Raw genomic sequence first — 27,091 nt, forward strand, 5'->3', positions numbered from 1 at the left:
CCGCTAATCGACACATTCGGGTGATGCCATTGTAATTAAATGTTTCAAGTGACCACATATAAACCTGACTTCAGTTGAACAGTGTCAGCGTGCAGTTTGACACAAATCGTTGTCAGTTTAACTCGACTATCATGAGCAACTGGGCGCTACAGCGCTGCAAACATTCCTGGTGCGCTGCCAAAACTTTCCGGGTAAAACTCACTCTCCAGAGTTTCTGTTCTGCGCGTGCGAGTAGTAGACATAAACAGCCGTTTGGGTATAACGGCGAACCGAAAGGATGTCGCGGACCGAACTGAACGTCCTGAAACAAACGGTTCGGGGTCAAATTCACGAACCGTTCCACCCCTATTCCTGACACAATGTCCTGGAGAAACTCTTAGAAATAAGAAATAACCAATATCAAAAAGTGTGTTTGGCACATTCCCGCCACACTGCGCCGCACTGCGGTTCAGCAACAACAATGATGCCTTATAACAGTAATGATAATAGTCAACATCATGAAACGTATCCACCTCATTTATCTGGTAAGGAAGAAGGGCTCTCTTTATTATCATACACCCTCTCTGAGGAATTATATAACTGAAGAAACAATTCCACAATTTTCAAGTATGGTGAGCAGGATGCTGAGACATTCACCTTCAATTTAATTTGTATGAGAATATGTGGTATATTTTCAGGTCTTGCACCGGACAGAGAGGCCCCCAGTTGTAAACATATGTGCAGGAAGCGGACGGGGAGACCTGGGGTCATGCGGTGGATCCAGGGGCTGAAAGATAAACATGTAGGTCAAAGGTCACATACCTAAGCATACGCTTAGCTCAGCAAGTTGCCTGAATTGAACCCAATATAAGGAGGTACGAGAGCCCCAAAGGGAGGACTTTCAGATTCGACTTGAGACCTCCGGACGCTCTAGACGTCCGTATGACATGTGTGGCTTGTTTGTAATAAACTCTATTTTACCAGCAAGAACAGTGTCCTCGGAGCATCCTTCATCATCACTTCAACAGCACTGTCGCAGAAAAGATACTACATAAATTGGCGTCACGAACAGGATCGGAGGTGACCATCAGCACAACTTCACAGACGGTGAGCTCACTCATTGAATGCTGGTCATTAATTGGGGCTGTTATGTGGAGTTGTGTGGACACACCGTAAATTAAGAACCTTCTCGTTACAGACATGTACTGTTGATTTGATGTTTAAAGTGAGGCTCCGTGCTAAATTTAATGAAAAAAGGGGGAATGAATAGAGAAAAGATATAAAGGGAAGAAAAGAAGTATGAGAAATACAAGGAATAGTTTAGAATAGCTTTATGGTAACGATAAGGTGAGTTAAAAAGTATCGTGCAAGATTAATGAAGAGGGGCCCTAAACTTCTTAACGGTAAGACGCATGCATATTAGCCACTGCGTAACGATGGCTCTGACATAGTCCGGAATTAACTTAGAAAGACAAAATTGGGAAACCTGGATCCAGGTAATTTGAATAAATAAATGTAAAGAGTGTTAAGAGAGATAAGGAAATAAAGGAAATAAAGGAAATAAAGGAAATGATCATATGACAAGCCGCAAATCGGATAGGATAGAGCCCTCAGGTGTAGGAGCATTGTAGTACGGGCCATTAAAACCTGAAACAACATCTGATGGTCAGTTAATAACTGGAGAGTGTAGAATCACAATTCGATTGACAGTTACCACTCTGATGCTGTTGACGAACGGTGTTCAAGAAGTAGCTTCTCGTCGAAAATTTTACATCTCATGGGTAGCAGAAATTTTACGAGAAAAAGTAAGGAAATAGCGGCAGAAAGCATGCATAGGAATATATCTAAATGTTCAAGTGAAGAAAATGTGGGTGCGTGTTTACTTTGGGATGGAAGGGTGCAGTTGAGAAAAATGTGTGTGCGTTGTAGTTTGGAGTGAAGAAAAGGTGGGGGTGTGTTTACTTTGAGAGGAGCAGAAGGGAAAAATGTGGGTGCGCAAATGTGTGTGACATTTGGCTGCTGATGGAGTCCAGATGTGGGCCATAAAATGGTTAGGAGACTAAATGAATTGAATGATATATTGTGTAAACCAATGAGCTTCTTGCCTTTTTCTAAGAAGACTGTTGAATTGAATAATGTAGTGTGTAAAACCATGAGCTTCTTATAAAAGACTAAAACATGAGCTCTTCTTAAAAGGGACGTTATATAATAATTAAAGCTGTTAAAGCACAAAATGAACTTCTCTAAGAAGGGTAGTGATTGAAATCTCTCTCTCTCTCTCTCTCTCTCTCTCTCTTCCCAAAATTCCTTTCGATGACCCTTTCTTGGGAGATACAGAAAATTCCTTTGCCATTTGAACTGTTTGGTCCAGTGGGATTCTTTAATGTTTAGATAAGGGGTTTAAGTTAGGAATATAATGTATGATGCTGTTAAAGGGACCTATGGGTTCACAAGAGACTAAATCATTGCCTGTTCCTTGTCTGTTATGTCATTTATGGTGAGTGAAAATTGAGACGGGAGGCAAGGCAGAGGGCCGGCACATCACGGAGGGTGGATTGCTGACGTCAACTTGGAAGGCTTTCCAGGTCAATCTACTAAAAAGGCCGGTACAATTTATACACAAACTCTTTAACAAAAACAAAACCTGCATTTCCATATGTGTATGTGTTCTCAGTCATAAGCAATATTGATGGTACACATATAGACCTGCTTTCATTTATTAAGCCTAAGAGGAAACTGACCTGCTCAGTTAGGAGAAATAAATAGATGAATTAATAAAAAAACTTGGCAACGGATTGATCAGTTAATGCATTTGATTAATTAATGGCATATGATTGTTGAGTCTAACCTCTGCTGACAATTACAGAAGTTCATGTATGTTATGGTGCGTAGTTTGTCTGATCTGTGATGTGGTGGACATTCAAGGTGGTGACTGTTTGAAGATTTGAGCTGAATATTGATTGATTAGATAACTGGTTGTTTACTGATTGGTTGATTGGTTAATTGGTTAATTGGTTAATTGGATAATTGGTTAACTGGTTGATTGGTTAATTGGTTAATTGGATAATTGGTTAATTGGTTAATTGGTTAATTGGTTAATTGATTAATTGATTAATTGGGTAATTGGATTTAAAAAAAAAAAAAAAAAAAAAAAAAAAAAAAAGGGGGGAAGTAATCTAAATAAGCCTTGAGTAGTTTTAATTTCAGCAATTACTTCTTAAAGTACAATAACGGAACATAAGGAAGCCGTTATAATGGGGAAGAAGAACACTAAAAATCCGAAAGTAATCACTCCTGTTGAGATAGTACAGAAGAATAATCCTTTAATTAGGGGCATCGCAAACATTGCAAAAATATCGGAAAAATGGCACAAACGCTGGCCTGAAATTGACCAACCATGGCCAATGGAGGGGACGCTTAACCCAGATGTAATTAGAATAATGCTAGTACTTGTATCGACATACAAAGCTGAGCAAAAGAAGGGAAAAAAGGGGATAAAACGCAAAGAGAAGAGGCAAGTGGAGCTTGGCATTCTCCAGTTATTTGGAGATGAGGGACAGAAACTGATCAAAGCTGCAAACGATAAGAGGGATAAAGTTGCAGAAGAAATAAAACAAAACACAGAACAAACAGAAAAACTAAGGAAAGACACCAATTCATCGTTCTCACACATGAACCCAGTGAAGGGACCACCACCCTATGAGGCAAAGACGAAGGCTAAGAAAATCTATCCTCAGATCCCGGTGATCAGTCAGGAAGGTGACTACCGTATCAGAAACAAGGAGGACAGAATAATAGAAACAGGACGAGCGGAGACAACTATAACGATGTATCCAAGATCCAAAAGTAAGAATAAAACAAAGTTTGGGTCTAGGAAGCAAAAGTGGGACCATGGAAACGAGAGTGACCAAAGCGATCAGGAAGGGTGCAGAGGAGGATATGACCCTGAAGTCAGGCGGATGTTGGCAAGAGCGGAAATAAGAGGAAATGATAACTCTGATGACAGTGAGGAGGAAGAGGGCCATGAAGAGGGCCATGAAGAGGGCCGTGAAGAGGATGCCCGGGAGACTATAAGAAAGATCGAAATAAGCATAGACCGATGCCGCCGTGACCACCAACAAACTGATAATCCAGAAGAACTAAGAGAACTAGAGAACCACATAGACGAATTGTGGAGGAGGAAGGAAGAGATAGAGAAGGAAAACTTCGAACAATATACCCTGACATCCAGAGGTCGCTCTAGAAAACAGTCGAATCCCAAAAAGATCTGTCCAGTCATTATACGAGGACGGAATTTGGAGTACAAGCCTTGGCAGAATATAGATATGTCAAACATACGTGAAAAGTTACCTACTCTTCAAGATGGAGCACATCCTTGGATTTCGAAGTTGGAAGAAATCACAGTGGGAGAGCAACTGGCCATGGGAGATATAAAGAGACTCTTGGCCAGCCTCGTTGGAATTCACGGTATGGAAGAGATTCTACAGAAAGCTGGACTTAATCGATATGTGGGAACTGCTGTGAATGATTCAGAGCTGTTTGCTGCAAGTAGAGGCCAAGTGTGCAGGGCGCTGAAAGACACATTTCCGACAAACGTACATCCTGACAATATTTTTATTGATCCACTGGGACAAGAGGAAAACCCGAGGGCCTATGTGTCGAGAGTTCATCAAGTGTGGAGAAATATCACAGGAAATGACCCGGATTTGAATCAAATGGAGCAGTCGATTTTGCGAACCAGAATACAGAAGGGGTTGCCCCTGCCAGTGAGAAACAAATTGGCAGAGGTGGTTGGTCTTGGAAGCATGGCAAAGAGTGGTTATACGGATCATATAGCCCACCAAGTTCAGCTGTATAGGAAAAAAGAACATGATCAAAAAGACCTGGACCAAGAGACCCTCAGGAAACTTAATCACATGCAACTGATGGATAATAAGAGGATGGAGAAGAAGCAGGCTCTGGTTATGCAGAATCAGGCTCCACTAAATCAACTAGTCTGATGATTCAGGAGGCGCATGGCTTAGCTCACGTTGCAAGGGGGGAAGTTAAGAGAAAGATTACCAAAGAGTATGGTTTTTGGGCACCATGTTTGCTTGAACAGATTGATTATGTCATAGGCAGGTGGAACTAGTTATAGACTATGTTGACATGATAAAACCGATTGAAGGGAAAAGGTACATGCTAGTCGTGGTGGACAGATTTTCACGATGGCCTGAGGCCTGTCCAACAAAACGAAAGGATGCTCAATCGGTTGCCAAGTTCTTATGCAGAGAGGTCATAAACAGGTGGGGACTTCCAGATCGAATATCCTCAGACAATGGGAAAGAGTTTGTGGATAAGACGGTGAAATTGATTTTGCAAAAAAAACTAGGAATTAAACAGCGTACAATTTACTACAGTAACCAAAGGTGATTAGTACACAGATAAAGCTTGTTACATTAATTCCAAAAACAACTAAGAATGTTCATACACCGACTCTGGCTACTACTCTAGTTATGACTTCAAAGGGGATGAATGTTACAACAGTGACGACATCCGTGGCATCTACGACATTTGTAAATACCACGCAGACATCTAATATGACATCTTGGACCTTTAAGGATGTGGTTAATTTAGTCGAGAAGCAAGTGTCAAAAATAGAGCCTAGCGTGAACAGAAGTAATGACATTGTGGAAGTTAGAGAACAGAGGATAGAAGAGAAGGATGTAGAGTCATCTACGTCCAGCTCAGAGGCTGCTACTTTAAATTTGAAATCAATAAATAATGATAATGCTTCCAATCAGAGTACTACCTTGGCGGTAATATTAACGCCTAGGAAATTGGAGAATGTGACACAGACACTTGATAAAGTATCCTTGAAAGTGAAAGAGATGGTAAATGAGAGCCGGAAGTCTATGTTAGAGATGGGGATTAGTGTGAGTAGTAGGAAGGAGATTGAGGAAGTGAAGGTTGGAAATTCATCTGAGACTGTTCAGAGGAATATTGTAGATGTGGGAAAGGAGTTTGTTGACTCGGATCAGATATCACAGGAGATGTTTGAACAGAACCATGTATTGCAGAAGAGAGACACTAAATGGAAGGCATTTGGGTTTGATCCTTCAGTGTTACAAATCGCAGACCCGTGGGCAGGTAGGAACTTATGGTTTCAGCAAGTAACCCACTCCGTAAGATCGGTTGTGAAAACGGATGGTCCGTGTCTGGTGAAAATCCGATCGCCAAGCTCATGGCCTTCGATTTTAGAGACTATACCAGAACCACTAACCACTATGTGTCAAAATTATGCATTATCATGGCTCTTGTATCAACAGCAATCATCAGTGGATAAAGTGATGGCGTTAGCAATGAACCTTTTTAAGCCTAGATTGACTTGTTCTTGGTTGGCAGGTTTACCATATGTAAATGTACGTGATCAGCATGAAGATATCAGAACAGCGGTCCCTGATATAATGGAGGTGACAGCAGTGGGCGCTACCAGCTGTTTTTGTTCAAATACAACTCATGAAGGGCCGGGAACGTTTATGGGGTTATCAGAGTGTGATGGCTATATGATGGATTTAGGAAAGCGTGAGGATGAGGATGTGAATAAGTTGTATGAAGTGATTTTTCAAGTGTCAAAGCGTCCGAGTAGAACTTTGATGGTAGAACATCAAGTGTTGCCTGGGAATGTGACTATAGGCAATTTCAGGGATATTTGGTGGATTTGTGGTGAAAATGCTTATCTATTTCTACCATACGGGTGGACAGGATGTTGCTATATGGCAACACTGAAACTCCCATATGAAGTTTTTTCTGTCCAGAAGGGAGAAGCATCTGATGAGGCTCAATCTAATGTTGCTTCTGGAAGTAGGAATAAAAGAGAATTAGCGCAATTTCATAATCTGGAGTCTTACCATTGGAGAATAAGTATAGGAGAAAAGTGGGGAATAGGTTTGTTTCCTTGGTATGGAGTGGCATTTTTGGCAGATCATATTGATAACATTACATACACCTTACAGGGCTTTGCAAACGAAACTATAAGAGGTTTCGAAATGTTGTCAAACACCCAAAGGAGCCATAGATTGACATTGTTAAAACACGACATGGCTCTTGATTATATTTTGGCCAAACAAGGGGGCTTATGTGTTGCTTTAAATTTATCAGGAGATGCTTGCTATACGTTGATTCCTGATAGTTCTGACAATATGACTAGTGTCATAGAGGCATTGAAGCTCATAAGAGATGCGTTTGGCCCATCAGAAGACGCGGGATGGTCTGCAAACGCTTGGTTGCAGGATAAATTGGGGCCACTAGGAGCGGTGTTAGTTCAGGTTTTGGTAGCGCTCGTTATGTCGTTGTGTGTGATGTTTTGTTTTTGCACGCTGTTGTTGACCTTTGCAAAGGCTATGATAATTAAATGGGTTGGAGTTGTACTGCCCGGCGATCAAACGCTGATGCCATTATTACACGAAGCTGACACGGACGTGGATGAGGATGACGCAATAAAGATCGAATTGGTGGAGGAATATCCATTTTAAAACATACTCCTATTATTTACCTCTGTTTTTGCTTGTGTAGTTTGTAGTGTTGATGTTGTGTTGCTCTTTCGAGACTTTGTTTAGTCTCGAAGGGGGGATATGGCAACAAATGAACAATATGATTAATGGACAATATTTACATTTTTACTTATCTAATTCTGTGTTTGATGTTTTAATTTGTATCTGTTCTGTATGCAAAAGATACTGGTTTTCTTTTCTTTCATTCTAGAACATATTGGGGAAGAACACTGTGAGGGTGGTGGATTGTCAGGGACTCCGAGGGGCTGAATGGATTCAGACATTTCAAACATGAAAATACGAATGGCCTGAGGAACTCTGAACGTGGACTGTCGATACAACATCCAGAGTCAAGACGTCATCGATACTACACCGGCGTCAAGGCGGCTGAGAAACTACAGCGTTATACAGTCTTATGTCTTCTCTGAGATGTTACCTTAGTGTTATTGAAAAGGAATTTTCTTTTTTGTGTATTACATGCTTGAGAAATGATGGTTTCTAAATACAATGGGACCTCAGATGTTTTCTTTTTCTTTTTCTCGATGTTTAGGGACAGTGGGGTAGGCAGGAAAAGGTTCATAGAAGGGTGCGATGGGTCGACCAGCCTGACTTTGGACATTGTTTTGTTTTAATTTACTGAGAGTTCCATATGCATTTGCTTAAATCAGTTCCATATACAAATTGCTAAAATTCTGTATTTCAGTATTATGGAGTATTACGTATGGTCGCCTTGGCAGAGGGACCGTGAGAGAATTTTCCTGTATACATTGTTTAATACATTGTTCAAGAAAGATTAGCTGCCTGACAGGTTTTTCACTCTCACTTTTATACTCCATAAAGTTGTTTCAATAGTAATAAGGACAGGTTGTTAAATTTGTCATGTTTATACACCTGTATGTTTCTTCTCTTATTTTTTCGAGACTTTGTTAAGTCTCGAAGGGGGGAATATGTGGTATATTTTCAGGTCTTGCACCGGACAGAGAGGCCCCCAGTTGTAAACATATGTGCAGGAAGCGGACGGGGAGACCTGGGGTCATGCGGTGGATCCAGGGGCTGAAAGATAAACATGTAGGTCAAAGGTCACATACCTAAGCATACGCTTAGCTCAGCAAGTTGCCTGAATTGAACCCAATATAAGGAGGTACGAGAGCCCCAAAGGGAGGACTTTCAGATTCGACTTGAGACCTCCGGACGCTCTAGACGTCCGTATGACATGTGTGGCTTGTTTGTAATAAACTCTATTTTACCAGCAAGAACAGTGTCCTCGGAGCATCCTTCATCATCACTTCAACAGCACTGTCGCAGAAAAGATACGACATATCTAATCTGTCTTGTATGACATAACAACACCTCCTGTCTAGCTGGTTCTGGACACTGAACTTGATTTTCACTTCTTCTTTTTCAGGAATGACACTGTGGGACCATGATGATCTGAAGAGAAATATTAGCGACAGACCACAGAACTATAGTGACTTTGAGATAGTTGCATCTGAATCAATTGCAGATAAATCTAAAGCACTAAATGTTGAAGCCTCTCTGAAAGCAAGTTTCTTAGGTGGACTGGTTGAGGTAGAAGGATCGGCAAAATACCTGAACGATAGTAAGACTTCCAAAAATCAGGTCAAAGTAACACTGAATTACAAAGCTACCACAAAGTTCCAGGAACTGTCGATGAATCATCTTGGAAGAGACAATGTGAAACATCCGTATGTCTTTGATAAAGGAATAGCAACACATGTAGTCACTGGTATCCTTTATGGGGCACAAGCCTTCTTTGTCTTTGACCGTGAGGTGTCTGAAAAGGAAGATCATCAAAACATTCAGGGCAACTTGAAAGTCATGATCAAGAACATTCCCAACCTTGCGATAGAGGGTGAAGGTTCGCTGAAAATGGAAAACAAGGACAGAGAAAATGTTGATGAATTCTCCTGCAGATTCTTTGGAGACTTCTCCCTTCAGAAACCTCCGACATCCTTTCAGGATGCAGTGGAAGTCTACCAAAGTCTGCCAAAATTGCTGGGAGCCAACGGAGAAAACGCTGTACCGATAAAAGTCTGGCTGTTGCCACTGACAACTTTAGATTCTTCTGCTGCTAAACTCGTACGTCAGATAAGTATAAGATTAGTTCAAGAATCCCAGAGTGTCCTGGAGCACTTCAGTGAGCTGGAAATGAGGTGCAATGATGCATTAAAAACCACCACTGCACAGCAGTTCCCACAGATTGGCAAAAAGATTAAAATTTTTAAAGAGATGTGCTCTGAGTTTAGACTGGAACTTCAAGGAACCTTGGCAAAGAGACTTCCATTAATCCGAGGAGGAGGAGAAAAAGAGGCTGTGCTCACTGAGATCTTGAAGAAGAGATGCTCTTCTCCTTTCAACAACAAAAACCTGAACGAGTGGATGGACTGTAAAGAGAGAGAAGTCTGCATTTTGAAGTCTTTCACCAACATGATGAAAAACACCAAGATCGTTCCATCTGAAAATGGTCTTCATGAAGAAAGTCTCAGTGCAGAGCATGCTGTGTGTTTTGTTTTCACCTCGCTGGGAAGTGCTGAACCATACCTCTCAACTTTATCAAACTACTTAGAACAAACACCAGACGACCCTCAAGATCCACGCACTCAGGATGTAGAGAAGAAACAATGGTACGCCTCAAAAGAAGTAGCAGGTGTGATGAGGCATAAAGCAAAGCTCTTCAGTGACTTTGCAGAGGCCAACAAGGAGAACAAGAACATTAAGTTCTTGACAGTGGGATCAACAAATGAGACACAGAAAGGTTCAAGCATCTACCTTTATAAAGACGGCCATCGAGACAATGAGAACTTTGAGCCGCCTTCAAAGCCTGAAACGGTAACAGTAGGTGATATAAACCACAACAGTGTGACACTGAAGATTTCTCCACCCAGATTTGGAGCAGAGAACATCACCTCCTACTCTGTTGAGTACTGTGTCACTGGAGAGGATGGATGGAAACAGAAGACAGCATCAACAGCTGGAGAAGTCACAGTGAGCGATCTGAGTCCTAACACAGAGTATATGTTCAGATGCAGAGCAGTGAACTCAGCAGGTTGGGTTGGGCCAGCCAATGAAGTCAGTGGTTCCATTAAAACCTTACCTTGCAGCCCTCCTGGAAAACCTCAAGTTGAACCAAACTCAAGTGAGATATCAGTTAGCTGGGAGAAACCTGCTGAGCTTGGACAAGGTGTCCACATCCTGAGCTACATCCTGGAGTACGCCGTAAAGGACAACAGGGTGAAAGAGGAAGAACTCCAATGGAGCCAAATGATGTCAAGAGCTGAAAAGGCGATCATTTCAGGGCTTCAGTTAGAGACAGAATATGTCGTCAGGGTCCGATGTGATTGTGGTGTAGCCGGCAGAAGCAAAGAGAGCATCACTGTTAATGTCTGCACAACAACATTTACACTCACAGAATTCCTCAAAAGTACAAGCAAAAGGATGAATCACGAGTCACCCTCAGTTTATCAACTTCTGACAGAAGAAGATATGGACATCCATGGATGCCGGAGGTTTAACTTTGGCAAAGAAAGCACGAGGCAAAATCGCACTATTGTGCTTTTCGGAGCGACCGGATCAGGAAAGTCCACTCTGATCAATGGAATGATCAACTACATTGTTGGTGTGGAGTGGGAGGACACTTTCAGATTTCAATTAATTGATGAGGATCAACTGAGATCACAAGCTGAAAGCCAGACCTCTGAAGTCACTGTGTACAAGATCAACCACCAGGATGGTTTTAAAATAGATCACTCACTGACCATTGTGGACACTCCAGGGTTTGGAGATACAAGAGGCATAGCAAGAGACAGAAAGATCATTGAACATCTGCGTAATCTCTTCTCTGCTGAGCACGGCGTCAGTGACATTGACGCTGTGTGTTTTGTAGCTCCGGCTGCTTTAGCACAATTCACACCATCACAAAAATGTGTGTTTGATTCTGTGCTCTCGATCTTTGGCGAAGATGTGGCGGAAAACATCCGGATTCTGGTGACACTTGCAGACGGCCAGCAACCAGCAGTTCTAGAGGCAATCATTGCTTCAGGTGTCCCATGTCCTAAAACAAAAGGCGGGCTGCCAATTCACTTCAAATTCAACAATTCAGTGTTGTTTGCAGACAAAAAATCATCTGCAGCAGACAACATGAGTGATGAAGATGAAGATGTGGGCTTTGAACAGATGTTTTGGAACATGGGGACAAAAGGCATGAAAAGGTTCTTTGTTGCTTTGAATGTCATAGAAACCAAAAGCTTGACAATGACAAAGAAGGTCCTCAGAGAAAGAAAGCATCTCGGGAATACATATGAGAACTTTCTGAAGCAGGTTAAAGTTGGGTTAGCTAGGCTTAAAGAGATAAATGAGACAGCTGTAAAGCTTCAAATTCATGAGGAAGAGATCAACAGAAATAAGAACTTTGAGTTTGAAGTCGCCTTCACAATGCCTGTTAAAGTAGACATTTCTGGTACTGGATCTCAAAAGTACAGGTGGGAGTATGAGGAAGTTAAACAAAAACGTACGGTGAAAGAGCTGAAAAAAAAGTACCTAAAACCTTCAGAGGCTAAAAAACCTGCTCAGGCATTGGACGAAAAACTGAGGGCTGAATACAATCGTGTGAAGGTTGAGGTGCGGAAACTGTTGGAGAGCTCTGCTGAGTGTTACAACAGACTTAAAGAGAAAACACTGAAGCCAGATCCTCTCTCCACTCTAGGGTTTATTGATATGCTGATTGAGAGAGAGAAATCTGAGGCCAAGTTAGGCTGGAAGCATCGAGTTTGGTACCTGAGAGACATACAAAGTGTGCTTATTGACAAATAAGCTTCACAACTCGGTAAATTACTATACTCTGTCGCTGATGCGCACCGAGACTTATTAAACAGATACCATCTTTTCAAAGAGGAGATCCATCCTGACGCAGATAATCCACAAAGAACAAAACAGGACAGTCTCGATATTGACACTAAATGAGTTTGACGAAGAAAAGCTGAAGCATAAATGTGTTTGAGACAAAGAGTTACTGACAGTAACTTACACTTTTCTTTTGTACAAACATATTCCTGCACGAGTTATTTACATGTTCTGTTTACCAAAAAGGAAAACACACATTTACCTTAAGTGTGACCGCATTTTGTGCTGAAACAATGGAATGGAACAAGCAATTGGCTTTCACTTCTTATTAATGGACGTTCTTTACTGTCACTATGAGCAACCACCACGCGTTCGGCTGAGAGTCTCCAGTTAACACGGTCACTCGTTAAACCAAAACAATTATATGGCTGCAAGCCATTTAAACATGAATATCCGCTTCTTGTTAAGTTTTTTAAGTTTCATTTTTATGCCCTTCACTTTATTTTCTTTGAGATTTGAAAAACATTATTAATGTGATTTATGTTAATTACTTATTATATTGATGTGTATTGAATTATGTTATTTTTGTCCTGTAGTAATAAGGTGGCTTTTACTGAGTGATGGAGAAGTTATTACATGATAAACAATGAATAAGGAAAATGTTACTGGAAAGTACATTTAAATCAGAAGAACAAATTTGAGTAAAATGAACTTAAAGAACAAAGAAAAGTACCTGAAAGCCTCAGAGGCTGAGACACCTGTTCATTGATTGTAAAAAGCTTGTAAAGCTCCACTCAACAATAATAACTTGTTTTATTTAGTATTTTTTACATAAAGGTTTAAATATATTTCAATTGCATCCAGTTAACATTGTTTATATTTCTTTTGCACTGGGTTATCAGCTTCCTGCTTATTTTAACATCATCTATTAAGTTTATTTTGTCTGAGATATGAATGCATGAATCATTTTAATCATTCCTGATACTGATTTGTACTGACATACATTTTATTGTTCTGTGTGGTAATGTGGTGGCTCCCACTGAAAGATGGAGAAATCATTAACTAATAAACAATCAAGAAATGTTATTATTGCCTCAAGTGTTGTCTGTTGACCTCTAATGTGTCCGTGTGGCCTTCGTTACCTTCTGCAGCTACGTTTTCTCTTCCGGGACCTTCAAGGTCACTCGTTACACTGCTGACATTCACTTCAATCCATCCTACAGCAGCGCTGGAGAGTAACTGAGTACATTTACTCAACTACTGTACTGAAGTACAGTTCTGAGGTACTTGTACTTTATTTGAGTATTTCCATTTTCTGCTACTTTATTCTTCTACTCAACATCTGTTGGAGACACAGGTCTTAGCTGGTCTGGTTATTAGCAACCATTAAAGATAATATTAATATCAATTACATTAATGTTAATAGTATTATCAATATATATTAATTATAATGTGGACACTAAAATTATGTTGATGTTGGTTCTTGCCACAATGCACTTTATTCTAAGTCGTCTGACTGTGTTGTTATGAATGTCGTCACAACGTGTCGTCGACCCAGCAGGATGACATTCATGACAGTCCAGTCAGTCAACAGGGAGTGCAACAAGATGACAGAAGTCTCTCATCACTGTCAGTAGTTCTTCCCCTGGCCCCCCTGTTGATGATGGAGCTGCAGGTGATATGAGATCTGCTCCGTACCTGCCCCCCTCCTCATCCTCCTCTGAGGACGTCGTAGTATGATCCGTCTCCCCAGCCGGGTCCACCCTGGCGGCCGCGCCCTCCTCTGACAGCCCTTGCCGTTGGGAACGCAGTCCCGTGCGCTCCCGTGTGGTTATGTCCTTCTGACTAGTGTGATGGAAAATTACATTGTATGTACTGATGTCTCTTTATGCAACAGTGGAAAGTTACTGTCTGGGTGCTCTTCGTCTCATGTAGTGGGAAAGTACTGAGTGTTGACTTTTACTGGGACACTGTTTGGGTAAAACAACTCTTTATCTGTGCAAAACAACTCCTTTTCTCACAGTCCCTGTTGTAGATTTCTATATAGTCACATTGTAATAATCTCCGGGAGCGCACTCTTCTGCAGACTTTGTGCGACTCTGTATAACCAGTGCCTCTTCTTGCAAGAATAAAATACAACAAAGACATTTCATCTGTTTGGGATCTTGATTTCAACGTTCATTAGAACTCATCTTGGAATACTGAAAGAATTTCCATTACAATTTGGCGTTGTCGGCAGGATCCCGTGGAAGATCGTCCTGAGACGACGGGAGACCGGTGACTGATCATCCAGGAGAAACCTCCTGCCTGTACCTTTACAAGTTAAGAGACGACAGGACCGATCCCCAGCGACTCTGGACCGTCTCTACTGGGATCCAAAGGACCTGATTGAGTCCAACAAATCAACTATTAACCGGGTGAGACGTTGAAATTCTGATGTCTTTTAATCATTGATAATGACGATATTGAAAACCAGTATAATATAAATAATGAAATATAACATTGAAATTGAGGTTTCTTGAGTTTCATAACAATTTCCACTTGTCTAGTAAGAACTGGATTGTTGTGGATTTTGGGTTGAAGTAATTTCCTGACGTGATTTGAGATTCTTTGTGGCATCTTTTGTCCTCCATATAGCAAGTGATAAAAAAGGAGAACTGGAAAATAGGAATGGATGTTCAAAATTAAATCAATTTTGAACGTTGTAGTTTCTTGACCTTAGAAGTATTTGTGTTGGGTGGCTGTTGTTCACGCACAGTGCTTGAGAGAAAACATATGTATGAAGCATATGAAGCAATTGGTTGAAGCAATTGTCAAAGTCTGTTGACTCAGAGAAAAGGGGAAAGTGACCGCACCTGAAGCGAGATTCATTCCGCCTTACAGCTTTATCTTCGTTAAGCTATAGTAACCTAGACCTCACGAGGGACGCCCCGTGTTGTAAAGTGACGTGTACACGTACCCTGAAAGTCCAGAATGGGATCAGGGAAGAGTAAACCTCAGGAATCTCCACCTGAGGGAGGATGTATCGATGCCACGAGATCCAAATACGGAGAGGATAGCATAGAATGTGTTTCTACATGGATTAAAGATTATGAGTTTCCTTCTGGAGGCTCATTCAGCATAAATCAATTGGAGAAGCTGTTGATGCAGAGAGGTGTTATTGATGTGCATGCACCCGTTTTGTGTGTCTATGCTGTGACTGCTGCTTGTTTACTGATGTGCAAGTGCTTTGCGGGCTTACGCTGCTGAATTTTGCTGAATAACTGTGTTATAAACCAGAGAATTTTACACATACGACCGTTCCCAAATCAGCCAAGGTTAAAAGATTTTATCAGTCAAAGGACCGACAGAGTAAAAAAAACAGTAGTCAAAAGTCAACCTGTCATTGATAAACCCGTTGGAATAGTGGGCAGACAGGCCGTGTGGAAGTATGTAGTTCCGTTCACCGTATTGATGTGTGATTGGGCGGATGGTGAATGACCGCATTGAGGCTCGCTTGAGATGGAGAAACTGCGGCTGACTGAGCTAAATGGGCATGGAGACATTGGAAATCCAGACTGGGATTTTGCATTTATGAGAAAGTGTGCACTGGTATGGAAGAAAGTCACCGCTCTTCAAATCTGTAGTGAGAGAGTGAGTGAGAATGGCTGTGAATGGGGTTCAGATGAATTGAGAAAAAATGGTGGATGAATGCGTACCATTTATTGCAACATGTCACAGGCCATTGTTAAAGATCACATTGCAGACCAAAGCGGCTGAGATAGTGAGAATCAGACAAAGGCGATGATTAATGATAGGATTAAACGCCAAGGTAAAACTCCGTCCCCTCAGTGTTTGTTGAGTGTGTTGACTGAAGCTAAAATCCCACTTTCAGAGCAATTGAATTTAATTGAACAAATTCACTGTTTCACTTTACCCCAAGATAACGATAAAGCAAAAGCTTCAGAGGCAGAGTTAGGAAAAAAAAAAGCAGACAAGAGTTGATATTTTTTGATCACTGCTGCAGTTGAAAGGGAGAGACGGAGAGGGGCAGACGTGGCTGCCCTGCAAGGGGGCAGCAGAGCAACTGGCTCAGAATTCAATGATGATCCACCAGAGGGGCGGAGTCAAGAAACACACAGAGACACTGACACAAACACACACACCTACAGGGTGCAGGTTTTGTGTCCAGAGTAAGGGGGAGAGGCTGAAGGAATTCAGCTAACTCATTTACTAATTTTGGTATGCCAATAGATTAATAGGCGAAGGTGAATTATAGCATTATCATGAGGTGTTCCATATAATTTTGTAAAATGTTTTTTTTAGTGAAGAAACTTGAATAAATCTAGTTGTTTGAAGGAGATGTGTTCACAGAGATATAAAATAGATAATAGAGAGGGCTGGTTAACAGTAGCCCTAATGGTAGAACCATTATCAAGAAAATCTAAAACAACAGTTGAAGATGTTGAAGATGTGTTGCACTCAAAGGGAGAAGCTGAACGTAGGGAAAGGAAAAGTTACAGCAAACAAATGCCTAAAGTAACTTCTAAGATGAAGTCAGATAAACCATCATCTCCCTATTCTCCTCTGTTTAAGGAGCTGTCTAAAGTGGACCCTGATCTGGACACCTATCCTCCTCCTCCCGAAGACATCTATCCTCCTCCTCCCGTAGAAACCCAAGCTCAGAAAGAAGGAGATCGACCCGCCTAACAACACCAACACCATAGCAGGCTCCTCCAGCTCATCCACCCAAGGAGGAAGCTCAACTTCCTCTACAGGGGTGGATGGGGCCGTCAGAGGAGGCCAGCACATAACAACGAGGTTTCAGACAAAGATGGAGAAAGAAAAATGCACCATGGCTGAGGATACGCCTGGAACTGTCAATCTGCCGATGATACAAGTGGCAGGCCCACGAGGCCCCTCGCTTGTTCACCGCCCATGGACTGCCACAGACATTCAGAATGCACGTGCTGACCTCCCTCCACTCAGCATGACGTTTAAAGATGGCAGACTGAGATCAGGTCTCCGGGCTGGGGGAGGAGATGGAGTGTACAGAGAAGGGAACCCACTCAACCACAGCAACTGAACAGGGAAGTACACACACACACACACATGTGCTGCACGCAACGTAGAAGATGCTTTGCCTACTAACCTTGATTTAGCTCAGATGATTCAGGGTAACATTAAGTTTCCTAGTGGACTCCGGAGCAACAAATTCAGTGATAATGTTAAAATGCTTGCCCACGGCAAAAACAAGTGGTCAATTATTCTGATACAGGTGAAACATGTCTGCCCCACTATTCTTTACAAAACAAAGGATCTGTTGAATAAGAAGTGTTTGTATATATTGTATTGCTCACTTAAAATGCCATATATGTTATATAATGTTGAGATTGGGGAAATGTATATAAAACAAATATAGACCCGATAATTAAAATCCAGAAAAGAGCTTTTAGAATAAATACATAAAGCTTCTTACCGTGAAACTACAAATCCATTATTCATAAAGTCAGGTATCTTAAAATTTTTGGATATTGTGCGTGTGAAGACATTAGAAATACTATTTCAAGTTAGGAATACAAGCCTTCCTGTTAGTGAAAAAAAAAAAAAAAAAAAAAATGAAATGGTTTATGATTTATGATTTACTTCTTTACTTAGATTTTGTTCCATTTATTTCTTATTCTATTATCTATCTTGTTTCATTGTATAAGAATGAAGATTGACTTTATATTAAGTTTAAAATTTAGTGTGTGATGTCATTTAATCAAGTGTGTTGGGGTATATTTGAAACTTAATCAGGTAAATCACCCTACATCACCCTGATGATGATCGGTTTGGACGGAAGGGGCAATATGGGTTTCCCCTCTTTTGTCATTTGAGGTTTTACCTTTGTCCTGTCCAGATAGAGTAGTTAGCGCATCTGGTCTTTTTGCTCCATCTCCTGTAAAACCGAGGCGGAGTTTTTGGCCATTTGTCAGTAGGTGCATGTGACCTGCGACCTCTGTCAAAGAGCTCTCTAAACCTTTACAGGGTTTGGGGGGTTTACCAGTACTTGGTAATTTTCCTTGGGAGGCCTTAATTGGCTTGAAGACAGAACTCATAGGTCATTGCTAGAGGTTAAGGGTGAGCCTTTTGATAATCATGTATCATTATATGCAACTAAAATAATACTTAATTCACAGTATGGCTCTCGATACTTTCTGTGATGTATTACTATTATGATATAATTTGAATCTCGATGAATTATTATGTCTGATGGAGCACTATACAGATACATCATATGTACATACTTTTATGTTGATCAATAGAATGATCAAAAGGGGGAAATGTGATGGAAAATTACATTGTATGTACTGATGTCTCTTTATGCAACAGTGGAAAGTTACTGTCTGGGTGCTCTTCGTCTCATGTAGTGGGAAAGTACTGAGTGTTGACTTTTACTGGGACACTGTTTGGGTAAAACAACTCTTTATCTGTGCAAAACAACTCCTTTTCTCACAGTCCCTGTTGTAGATTTCTATATAGTCACATTGTAATAATCTCCGGGAGCGCACTCTTCTGCAGACTTTGTGCGACTCTGTATAACCAGTGCCTCTTCTTGCAAGAATAAAATACAACAAAGACATTTCATCTGTTTGGGATCTTGATTTCAACGTTCATTAGAACTCATCTTGGAATACTGAAAGAATTTCCATTACACTAGCCATCCCACTTCTGACACCATATGTCGCGGGCTTCTACTTCAAAACTCCGTACAACATGAAAACACTGGCGTAGTCGAAAAACGTTGTTCTAGTCCCTTTTATTATGCCGGCCTCCCAAAGTGCAAGCAGCGCCAATATATACAAAAGGTGAAAAAATTGAAAATAAGCTATGTACAAAAACATCAAATAGCACTGAAAATTGAGTTCCTCAATAACTCCATACTTTTCTTTCAGAAACAGGCAAAAAAAACAAAACAATCCAAAATGTAATCTGTGAGTTCACTGAATGTTACCTTCTCTGTAACCAAACCAAGACAAGACTGACTTCAGCAGGTCAAGATGACCCCCTTTTAAACTAATAGACCCTCTCCTGGGCGTATTACTGACATAGAAAATTACAATTAACAACATTCTTCACCAGAGAAGACATTTATAGCCCCTTTAACCTCGGGGTATTTTACATATAAATTCTACACCTCCGTCTAAACAATAATGTTTGGGAGCAGAGGTGTGTGTGTGTGTGTGTGTGTGTGTGTGTGTGTGTGTGTGTGTGTGTGTGTGTGTGTGTGTGTGTGTGTGTGTGTGTGTGTCACATTGCAGTTCAAAGTTGAATAGACAGACAAATGTTGTGTCTCACGTTCAGTCGACATAGACAGCCATTATTATTACATAGACAAATAGACGTGACATAAGTTTGGCACATATGGAACCCGATACTATGCACTCTTTTTGGGGAGATATTTTACATGCTGCCTCTGCAGGGCTCTGCGCCGTACCACGGTGAGGGAAGAGCAAATCTTTCATCATGTGAAGGAAGCCCGCTACCACCTGAGAGGTGGAGCAACACTGAAAGAGGAGAGCTTTGAAGTACATTTCCTCTGATGAAAGTGAAAGTCAGTCTCAGAGACAGCAGCGCTGCGGTCGAGACAAGTCTGAAGACAAATTCAACTGAATCCATCAAGTTTTTGTCAACAAAGCAGCAGAATGTCTGCCAAACACTGGTGAGTACACTGTCCTACAACGCTAAAATACACTAAACTAAATGTTTGGTCAAATTTAGTCAAAACCAGATTGTGAGTTGTGATTTGAGATTTTTTTGGGGGGGCAATACAAATAATAATTGACGATTTTATACCATGTAGTTCTTAAGATACTGAAAAACAAGTAACATTTCTTATCAACTGACATTAACCTGACAACAACAACATAAAAATATCTGTGGACTTGAGGCCTTTCAGTTCACTCATCCTGTACAAACTTCCTGTTGTATGTAACTTGACAAGCAGCAGCAACAGTTGTAGAAGATGGTGGTGTTTGAAGCAGTGTGTTGTAGCAGCCACTAGAGGAAAGTATTGTACAGGTTTTAATCCTGACAGCAGCAGCACAGATGAAGGCTTCCATACTTTTTCTTTTTACTCTTAGTACATACTGCAGCTGCCCTTATAAAGTGCATACTGTTACATGCAGTATGCAAACAATTAGTTACATACTACTTTGACCCTCTTGCTCATATATCCACCGCGCAGAGGATTGTGGGTAACACTTTATAATAACCATCATTTATAAATGGTAAATTGATAATGAATTAAAATTTAGTTAATAGTTATTTTACTGTTAAGAAACCATGAAATTATGATGAATTGTTTTCACTAATTATTAGTTATGCTATAATATATGTTATTGTAACAGTTTATTGTTGCACACATAATATTTAATATACTATATTATAAATATGTGTTAATGATTGTGAAATTATTTGTAAACCTTTAAGAAATTGTTTGTAAAACATCTATAAACATTACTTCATTAATGGTTAATTTATTGGTTTGTGAACAGTCTATAAACATTATTTTGATGGCTATTATAAAGTTACAACTGATGATTATAATACCTTGTTCAATGCTTAATAAATACTTTGTAAAGCATCTATGAACACTATTTAGATAGTTAATACTTGGTCAATGGTTAATAATTGGTTTCTGGTCCATCTATCTGCGTAATGTTTATAGATGTTACTATTTCTTAGAAGTTTACAAATCATCTGGTCATCATAACAAATATTTAATATAGTATATAAAATAGGTACACAATAAAAGGTAAATAAATACTTTACTAATGTAATCGGAATGTAATTGTTATCGTCTCCTATCAGCTATGACATAATATATAAATTATAAACTAATTATTTCATATTCACAAACTACTGATCAATTAACAGAAATTAAAGAATTACAAATAAATAGGTAACATTATTAACTATCATTTCATCGTTAACAGTAAAATAACTATTAACTAAGTTCAATTAACTATCAATTTACCATTTAGACCATTTCAGAAAGCAGAAAAAAATATACAGGTGTTTTTGACAATAAATAAATAGATATACAGTATGTACACATTAACAACGACTATACAACAATCTTACTTTATCTATACAGGTTAAGTTGTTGACAGAGATTTCAGTCTGGTTAGTAGTGTGAAGTAATGCAAGAGTGTGTGGAATAAATAAGTCTATCTGTTGATGAATATATTTATATTTACAGTAAATAGACTGACAAAAGATATTGAGTACATTATTGTGTTAGTATTAACTTTAATCTCTTTGCAGTTGTGTCTCAGCAGATTATTGAACACTAGTGACAGTAGGCGAGCAAGTGAATATTATTTATACAAAAGTGCTTTACAGAAACAGACAAAGATGGTGAGACAAGATGAGATATAAAAACATGGAAACATACCAACAAAAAAATAGGATGTTGTTATTCCACCTGTTTGTATCTAACCTGTCTCACTGTGTTTCTTCTTTTTAGTGATGTCAACTTGTTCCCAGATCTCAGATATTAACTAGGTGAGTACAAAGTTATTATAACTGAAACAAATGATGGACAAAACTACTAAAATTAAATGCAAGTTATAATAAATCCGAATGATCCTTGAGGTGCGCTCTGCAGACTGTAGGCCTCAGTATTAATTAAAGCAAGTGTTTGTTGGATCAACATAAAAACTGTTGTAAAGGTCTGAAATAAACTAAAGAGAAAAGTAATTAAAGTAATTATTGCATTGTAGTTATTTTTGTAGCTTGACAGCAATAAAAGGGCTGCGGTTGCTGCTGGACATGCTATATGGTCTACTGTCCTGTTTATTGTTTTATTAATTGTACACAGTTGGTGAACCCAGGATGCTCGGTTACACTACAATGAAGGATTTAAGACATTCAAATAATCAGCTTTGCAAATGTTGCAAAATGAAGGAAATACATGTCACATGTATGTTAGAGCTGAAGGATTTACACAAGGATACACAAAACACTGAATGTAAACAGATTCAAGATTCAAGCCCTTTATTGTCATTGTGTAGTACAACGAAATTAGTTTGTGACAATCCTATAGGTGCTAATGAAAAGATAATACAGTATAAAAAGAGATAATACAATATAAATATAAAAATATAAAAGATAATACAGTATAAAAGTACAATATGTGTATTGGCGAGATGACAGTTTTGCCAGATTACAGTTTTGCCAGATTATTGCACAAAGTGTCTGTCAGATAATTATATAATTATTGCACAGCATCAGATAATTATTGCACAAAGTGATCAGCATATGTTATTGCACATATCCGTAACAGCAGATTTACAGTATTTGCATTGCACAAAAGAGACCAACGTGTTATTGCACATGTACATAACAGTAGATTACAATCTATGTCCTGTGCTGTTTTCACAACACGCTGCAGGGCTTTTTTGGCAGCTTTTGTGCAGCTGCTGTACCAGGCTGTCATGCAGTTGGTCAGGATGCTCTCTGTGGTGCATCTGTAGAAGTTTAGCAGCAGCTTCTGAGGGAGGTTGGCTCTTCTTAGCCTCCTCAGGAAGTAGAGGCGTTGCTGTGCTTTGCCTACTACCGAAAACAGAAAACTCCATAGGCTGGTTCACTTCCTCCCTGACTTAAAGAGACAACGGAGAGAACTGAAGAAGACCATGTCTGCATTCTGCTGCTGTTTGTCACCTTCATGTTTAGTGAACTGCACCTGTTTGGTTGTACATTCAGTTTCATACAACTGTAGGGATTTGGCAGTAACAGATTTGGTTATTAGCAAATTAATTAATAAATAATAATAGAATTATTAATATTAATAAAAATGATCAATAAACATGAATAATAAACGGGGCACCACCCTGGAATCAGGGACCAATAACCAAAACGTTAATATAGTCTCATTAAATCTACTAAACTATCAATTTGGAACGTTGATTAATAATTAAATTAATAACTATAACCAAAATAGATAGTAAAGTTTGAAGGATATCGGAGTTCTTGACATAGCAGAGGTTGGCATTATTCACTCTTGTACAACATTAAACAGACCAGCATGTATATTCCACAAACATTTATTTACAAGATAATAAAGGTTTAAAACACAATATTAATCTAACTAAATAACTAAACTAACCAAACAAAGTGTGTGAGCATGTGTGTGTGTGTGTGTGTGTGTATGTGAGAGAGAGAGAGAGAGAGAGAGAGAGGGAGAGAGACAAGATGGCTTCTTGTCTCAAGATGTCTGCCTACAGACAAAAGGGGCGAGCACTGTAAAACTACAAAGATGGGGGGATCAAAGATGGCCGCCAACATGTCACCACATGGCCTCTTTGTTCTTCGGAGCACATGTGATCAGGAAGGACAGAGAGGGGGATGATGTGGGGGTTAAGATTATCTGAAGCTGTATGTTTATGATTAAAACTAATTCACAGTTTCTGTATGTGATCTTTATGTGTGTCAGATATGCAGTGGGTTAGAAAAGATGGTTAGTTTTCATGCAAGACCTTGTCTATGTAAAGCATAAACTAAACACATCAGATGTGGCGAAGCCAGCTACCCACATATCATAACTACAAATAATATCATAACAGTCAAACTCAGTGAATAATAGTAAACATATCAATACAGGTACATTCTAGAAATCAAAGTTGAACAGTCTTGCTCAGCCATGTGTAATTGCTACTGCTAAGGTAAACCCAGTACGTTACCAATCCATGGAAGAAAAGGGTTTGTAATTCCATGTGTTGAAGTTGTGGTTCCAAGTCAAAGATGTCGTCTTTGCTGTGCTCAAATCAAGTTGTGCAGATTGGAGGAAGCTGATTGCTCCAATACTTCTTCCCAGCAGCTTAATAGCTTGGTGCTAACTCACTTGCAGTTGTGACTTGAAGTTAGTTGGTGAAAAGGCAGGCTCTCGCATTTTCTGCATTAGAAGTTCCTTGTGTTGCTATGTCTGATTCCTAACAGGCCATAGATCAGAGCAGAGCTGCCTTGCAGCTTCTGGTCTGGAGAGCAGCAGCTCACCTCCGCAGGTCACGAGAGGTGAGAAGAAAGAGCAGAAAGAGAGGAACAAAGAGATTCCTCAAGTTTTGTCCTGGGTGAATTTCACACCCATGTGTGAATGCTACAGTAGCCAATGGCTACTGAGCTGATTGGTCACCTGCCACAAGTCACATTGGTGGGTCCCTACACAACTGTAATCATATTGATCTTTTATAAATCCCTCTTAGATCCAAACAGATTTGATTAATATTAGACTCAAATCTAATCCTTTCCTCCTCTTGTGGACCAGCGTTGATGTGAAGGTGTTGTCAGTGAAAGAAAAGTGCCACAATCCAATTATCTGAGTAAAACTCACTGAAATGGTTGGTTTCCACGCTGGGAGTCAGACCTTTGCATTTCCGAGGCTTCAAACAGGCTGCTGAGGTCACTGTCTGTCCGTCTTTACGCCCCTCTGCTGCCTACAGGCACCAGCACTTTTGTGTCTCTTTATATTCGTTTTGAATCTCTTTTGAGTAGTTTTTGTGTCTCTTTGTAGTTGTTTTGCACCTCGTTGTAGTCATTTGCTTCTTTTTGAGGTCATTTTGCGTCTCTTTGTGGTCGTTTTGAGTCTCATTGTGGTCATTTTGCATCTCTGTAGGAGGAAAAGGGGGCATCAGTGTGTGTTGGACATGATATTACCAAATATTTTATAATAATGATAAATATTTTTATATCACACAGACAGATGACGGGTTGGACAGCAGAAGAGTCAGAAAAGTGAACTGCTGTTCATTTTGTCCAGTTTAAACTGAGCAATGGCCTCTAAAGCCAGTGGGATGATGGAGGTCGCAGCGCTTGGCCGGCCTTTCAGCCTCGGGATGTTATACGACTGCCGTGAAGACTCACTCGTCCCTGGTAAGGACTTACATGTAAAATTACTTAATGCTTCACAACCACAATTCAGTATTTCAATTTATATTCAACAATGTTTCACACAGACAAAGATCTGTTGATCAGTTTTGCTCCTTTATTCTTATTAGTTATCCACCTCATATCCAAGCCATGAAATCCTTTCAATATTTATTGTTGTTGTTTCCTGAGGCACCAATAAGCAGAGGAGGGACAGGTAGACAGTTAACATAAGATCAAGGCTGAAGGCATTCAAAGATTACATTTGAAAAAGTCATCAACAACATCTGTTTCCTGACACAATGTCCTGGATATTCAGGAGAAACTCTTAGAAATAAGAAATAAACTTCCAGTGGTATCATTGGTCGTTCGTACTGCATCCTGTCTCCAAATGGTTAAATCCTGCTTCTCGGGTGTCTTGGAGGCCAATGGAAGAGAACATGGTGCACCCTCACAGGTTACAAGACCTGATATACTCCAACATTCCACTCAAACAATCAAAAGAGAAATTTGGCTCAATTATAACCGAAGTAATCTCTACCTGGCGTCTTGCCGAAAAGCACTGTAAAATTTTGTCTAACTGGTATCTTCACTCTCCCATTTTTAATAATGTTGACCTCCGTTTGGGTAGCCAACCAATTTCGTTTTCTCAATGGAGCAGTAAAGGGGTGCACACTTTTGGTGACATCTATGGTCCTCATGGCCTACAAGCATTCCAAGACATCCAGAAACATTTTAATTTACCTGGTTCATCATTCTTTTTCTATCTTCAACTCCGCACAGCGATGCGCACTTATGGTGTGCCTTGGAACATATCTCTTCCCATACATGCATTTCACACAGCTCTTACCAGCCCTAGTGGACTGGTCTCGAAAATATACTCTATCTTACATAAGGCCTCCTGTAAGCCACTAACTATTGACAGACTGTGGAAGACGGACCTCTCTCCAAATAACTCCAACCTAAATTGGAAACTAATCTGGCAGAACATCCAACTATCTTCCAGGAACCCCAACCATCAAGTTATACATTTCAATTTCATACACAGAACATATTTCACCCCCCACATATTGCATAAATTTAAAGCTTTACCATCACCAAACTGCACCTTATGCAATCAAAATGCATTAGGTACTTTTTTCCATATGGTTTGGGGGTGTCCAAGGGTTGCAGAGTTCTGGAAAAAGGTTGCAGAGATGCTATCAAACATATTGTCAAATACAATTCCTTATTCACCTGAAGTCCTGTTACTTAATGACAGCTCCAACCTGGAACTCTGTGTTAAGCAGAGACGTCTCTGGTTAGCTGGCCTTACAGCTGCAAAACGACTAATAGCTTGCAGATGGAAAGCTCCACATTCTGTCAATATACAAAGATGGCTTCTTGACTTCTTAGATATAGCAGGTATGGAAAACTGGGCTGCAAACATGCATTTGGCAAAAAGGGAAAATATATCACATTGGAAACAAGCAATCACTACAATTAAATCCTTCATATAATTGTTCTCCGTGTCCCAAAGGTCTAGGGTGGGTGGGATGGGAGGGAACCAAAAGGGAGGGATTCGGGGGTGGGGGGAGGGAGGCGCAGAAGTTTTTATTTAAATGACTTTTTGTTGTTGTTTGTTGTTATTTTCCTTCTTCCTGTTTGTTTGTTTTTTTCATTTTCTTTTTTTCTGTAGCTGCTTGCCAATTCTGTATTGATTAGTACATGGACATTTTTGATTATATATATATATTGTTTTACTCTATTGGTGATCTATCAATTTGTAACCCCACCCTATATAATTTTGCTTAAATACCAATAAAAAATTGATCACAAAAAAAAAAGAAATA

General features: G+C 39.9%; 2 protein-coding genes across 10 annotated transcripts in view; both read left to right on the forward strand.

Annotated features, from left to right (window-relative positions):
* Positions 1 to 27,091, forward strand: part of LOC141776381 (verrucotoxin subunit beta-like) — a 48,074-nt gene that overhangs the window by 16,247 nt on the left and 4,736 nt on the right. For 3 of the 7 annotated variants that reach the window (XM_074649906.1, XM_074649904.1, XM_074649905.1), the window contains one exon: positions 8,917 to 12,039. In XM_074649906.1, coding sequence (XP_074506007.1) covers positions 8,917 to 12,039 — 3,123 coding nt within the window. Of the gene's footprint in view, positions 1 to 8,916; positions 13,458 to 27,091 lie in introns of those variants that run through there. The other 4 variants (XM_074649908.1, XM_074649909.1, XM_074649910.1 and 1 more) reach the window with 3 other exon arrangements.
* Positions 1 to 27,091, forward strand: part of LOC141776384 (verrucotoxin subunit beta-like) — a 34,531-nt gene that overhangs the window by 3,426 nt on the left and 4,014 nt on the right. The window contains exons 1-3 of one of the 3 annotated variants that reach the window (XM_074649920.1): positions 19,929 to 20,055; positions 21,865 to 21,902; positions 25,092 to 25,265. In XM_074649920.1, the coding sequence (XP_074506021.1) occupies positions 25,166 to 25,265 (100 nt within the window). In that variant the 5' untranslated portion in view covers positions 19,929 to 20,055; positions 21,865 to 21,902; positions 25,092 to 25,165. Of the gene's footprint in view, positions 1 to 19,928; positions 20,056 to 21,864; positions 21,903 to 25,091; positions 25,266 to 27,091 lie in introns of those variants that run through there. The other 2 variants (XM_074649921.1, XM_074649922.1) reach the window with 2 other exon arrangements.

This window comes from Sebastes fasciatus, chromosome 11 (assembly GCF_043250625.1).
Source record: "Sebastes fasciatus isolate fSebFas1 chromosome 11, fSebFas1.pri, whole genome shotgun sequence".
NCBI classification, from domain to species: domain Eukaryota; kingdom Metazoa; phylum Chordata; class Actinopteri; order Perciformes; family Sebastidae; genus Sebastes; species Sebastes fasciatus.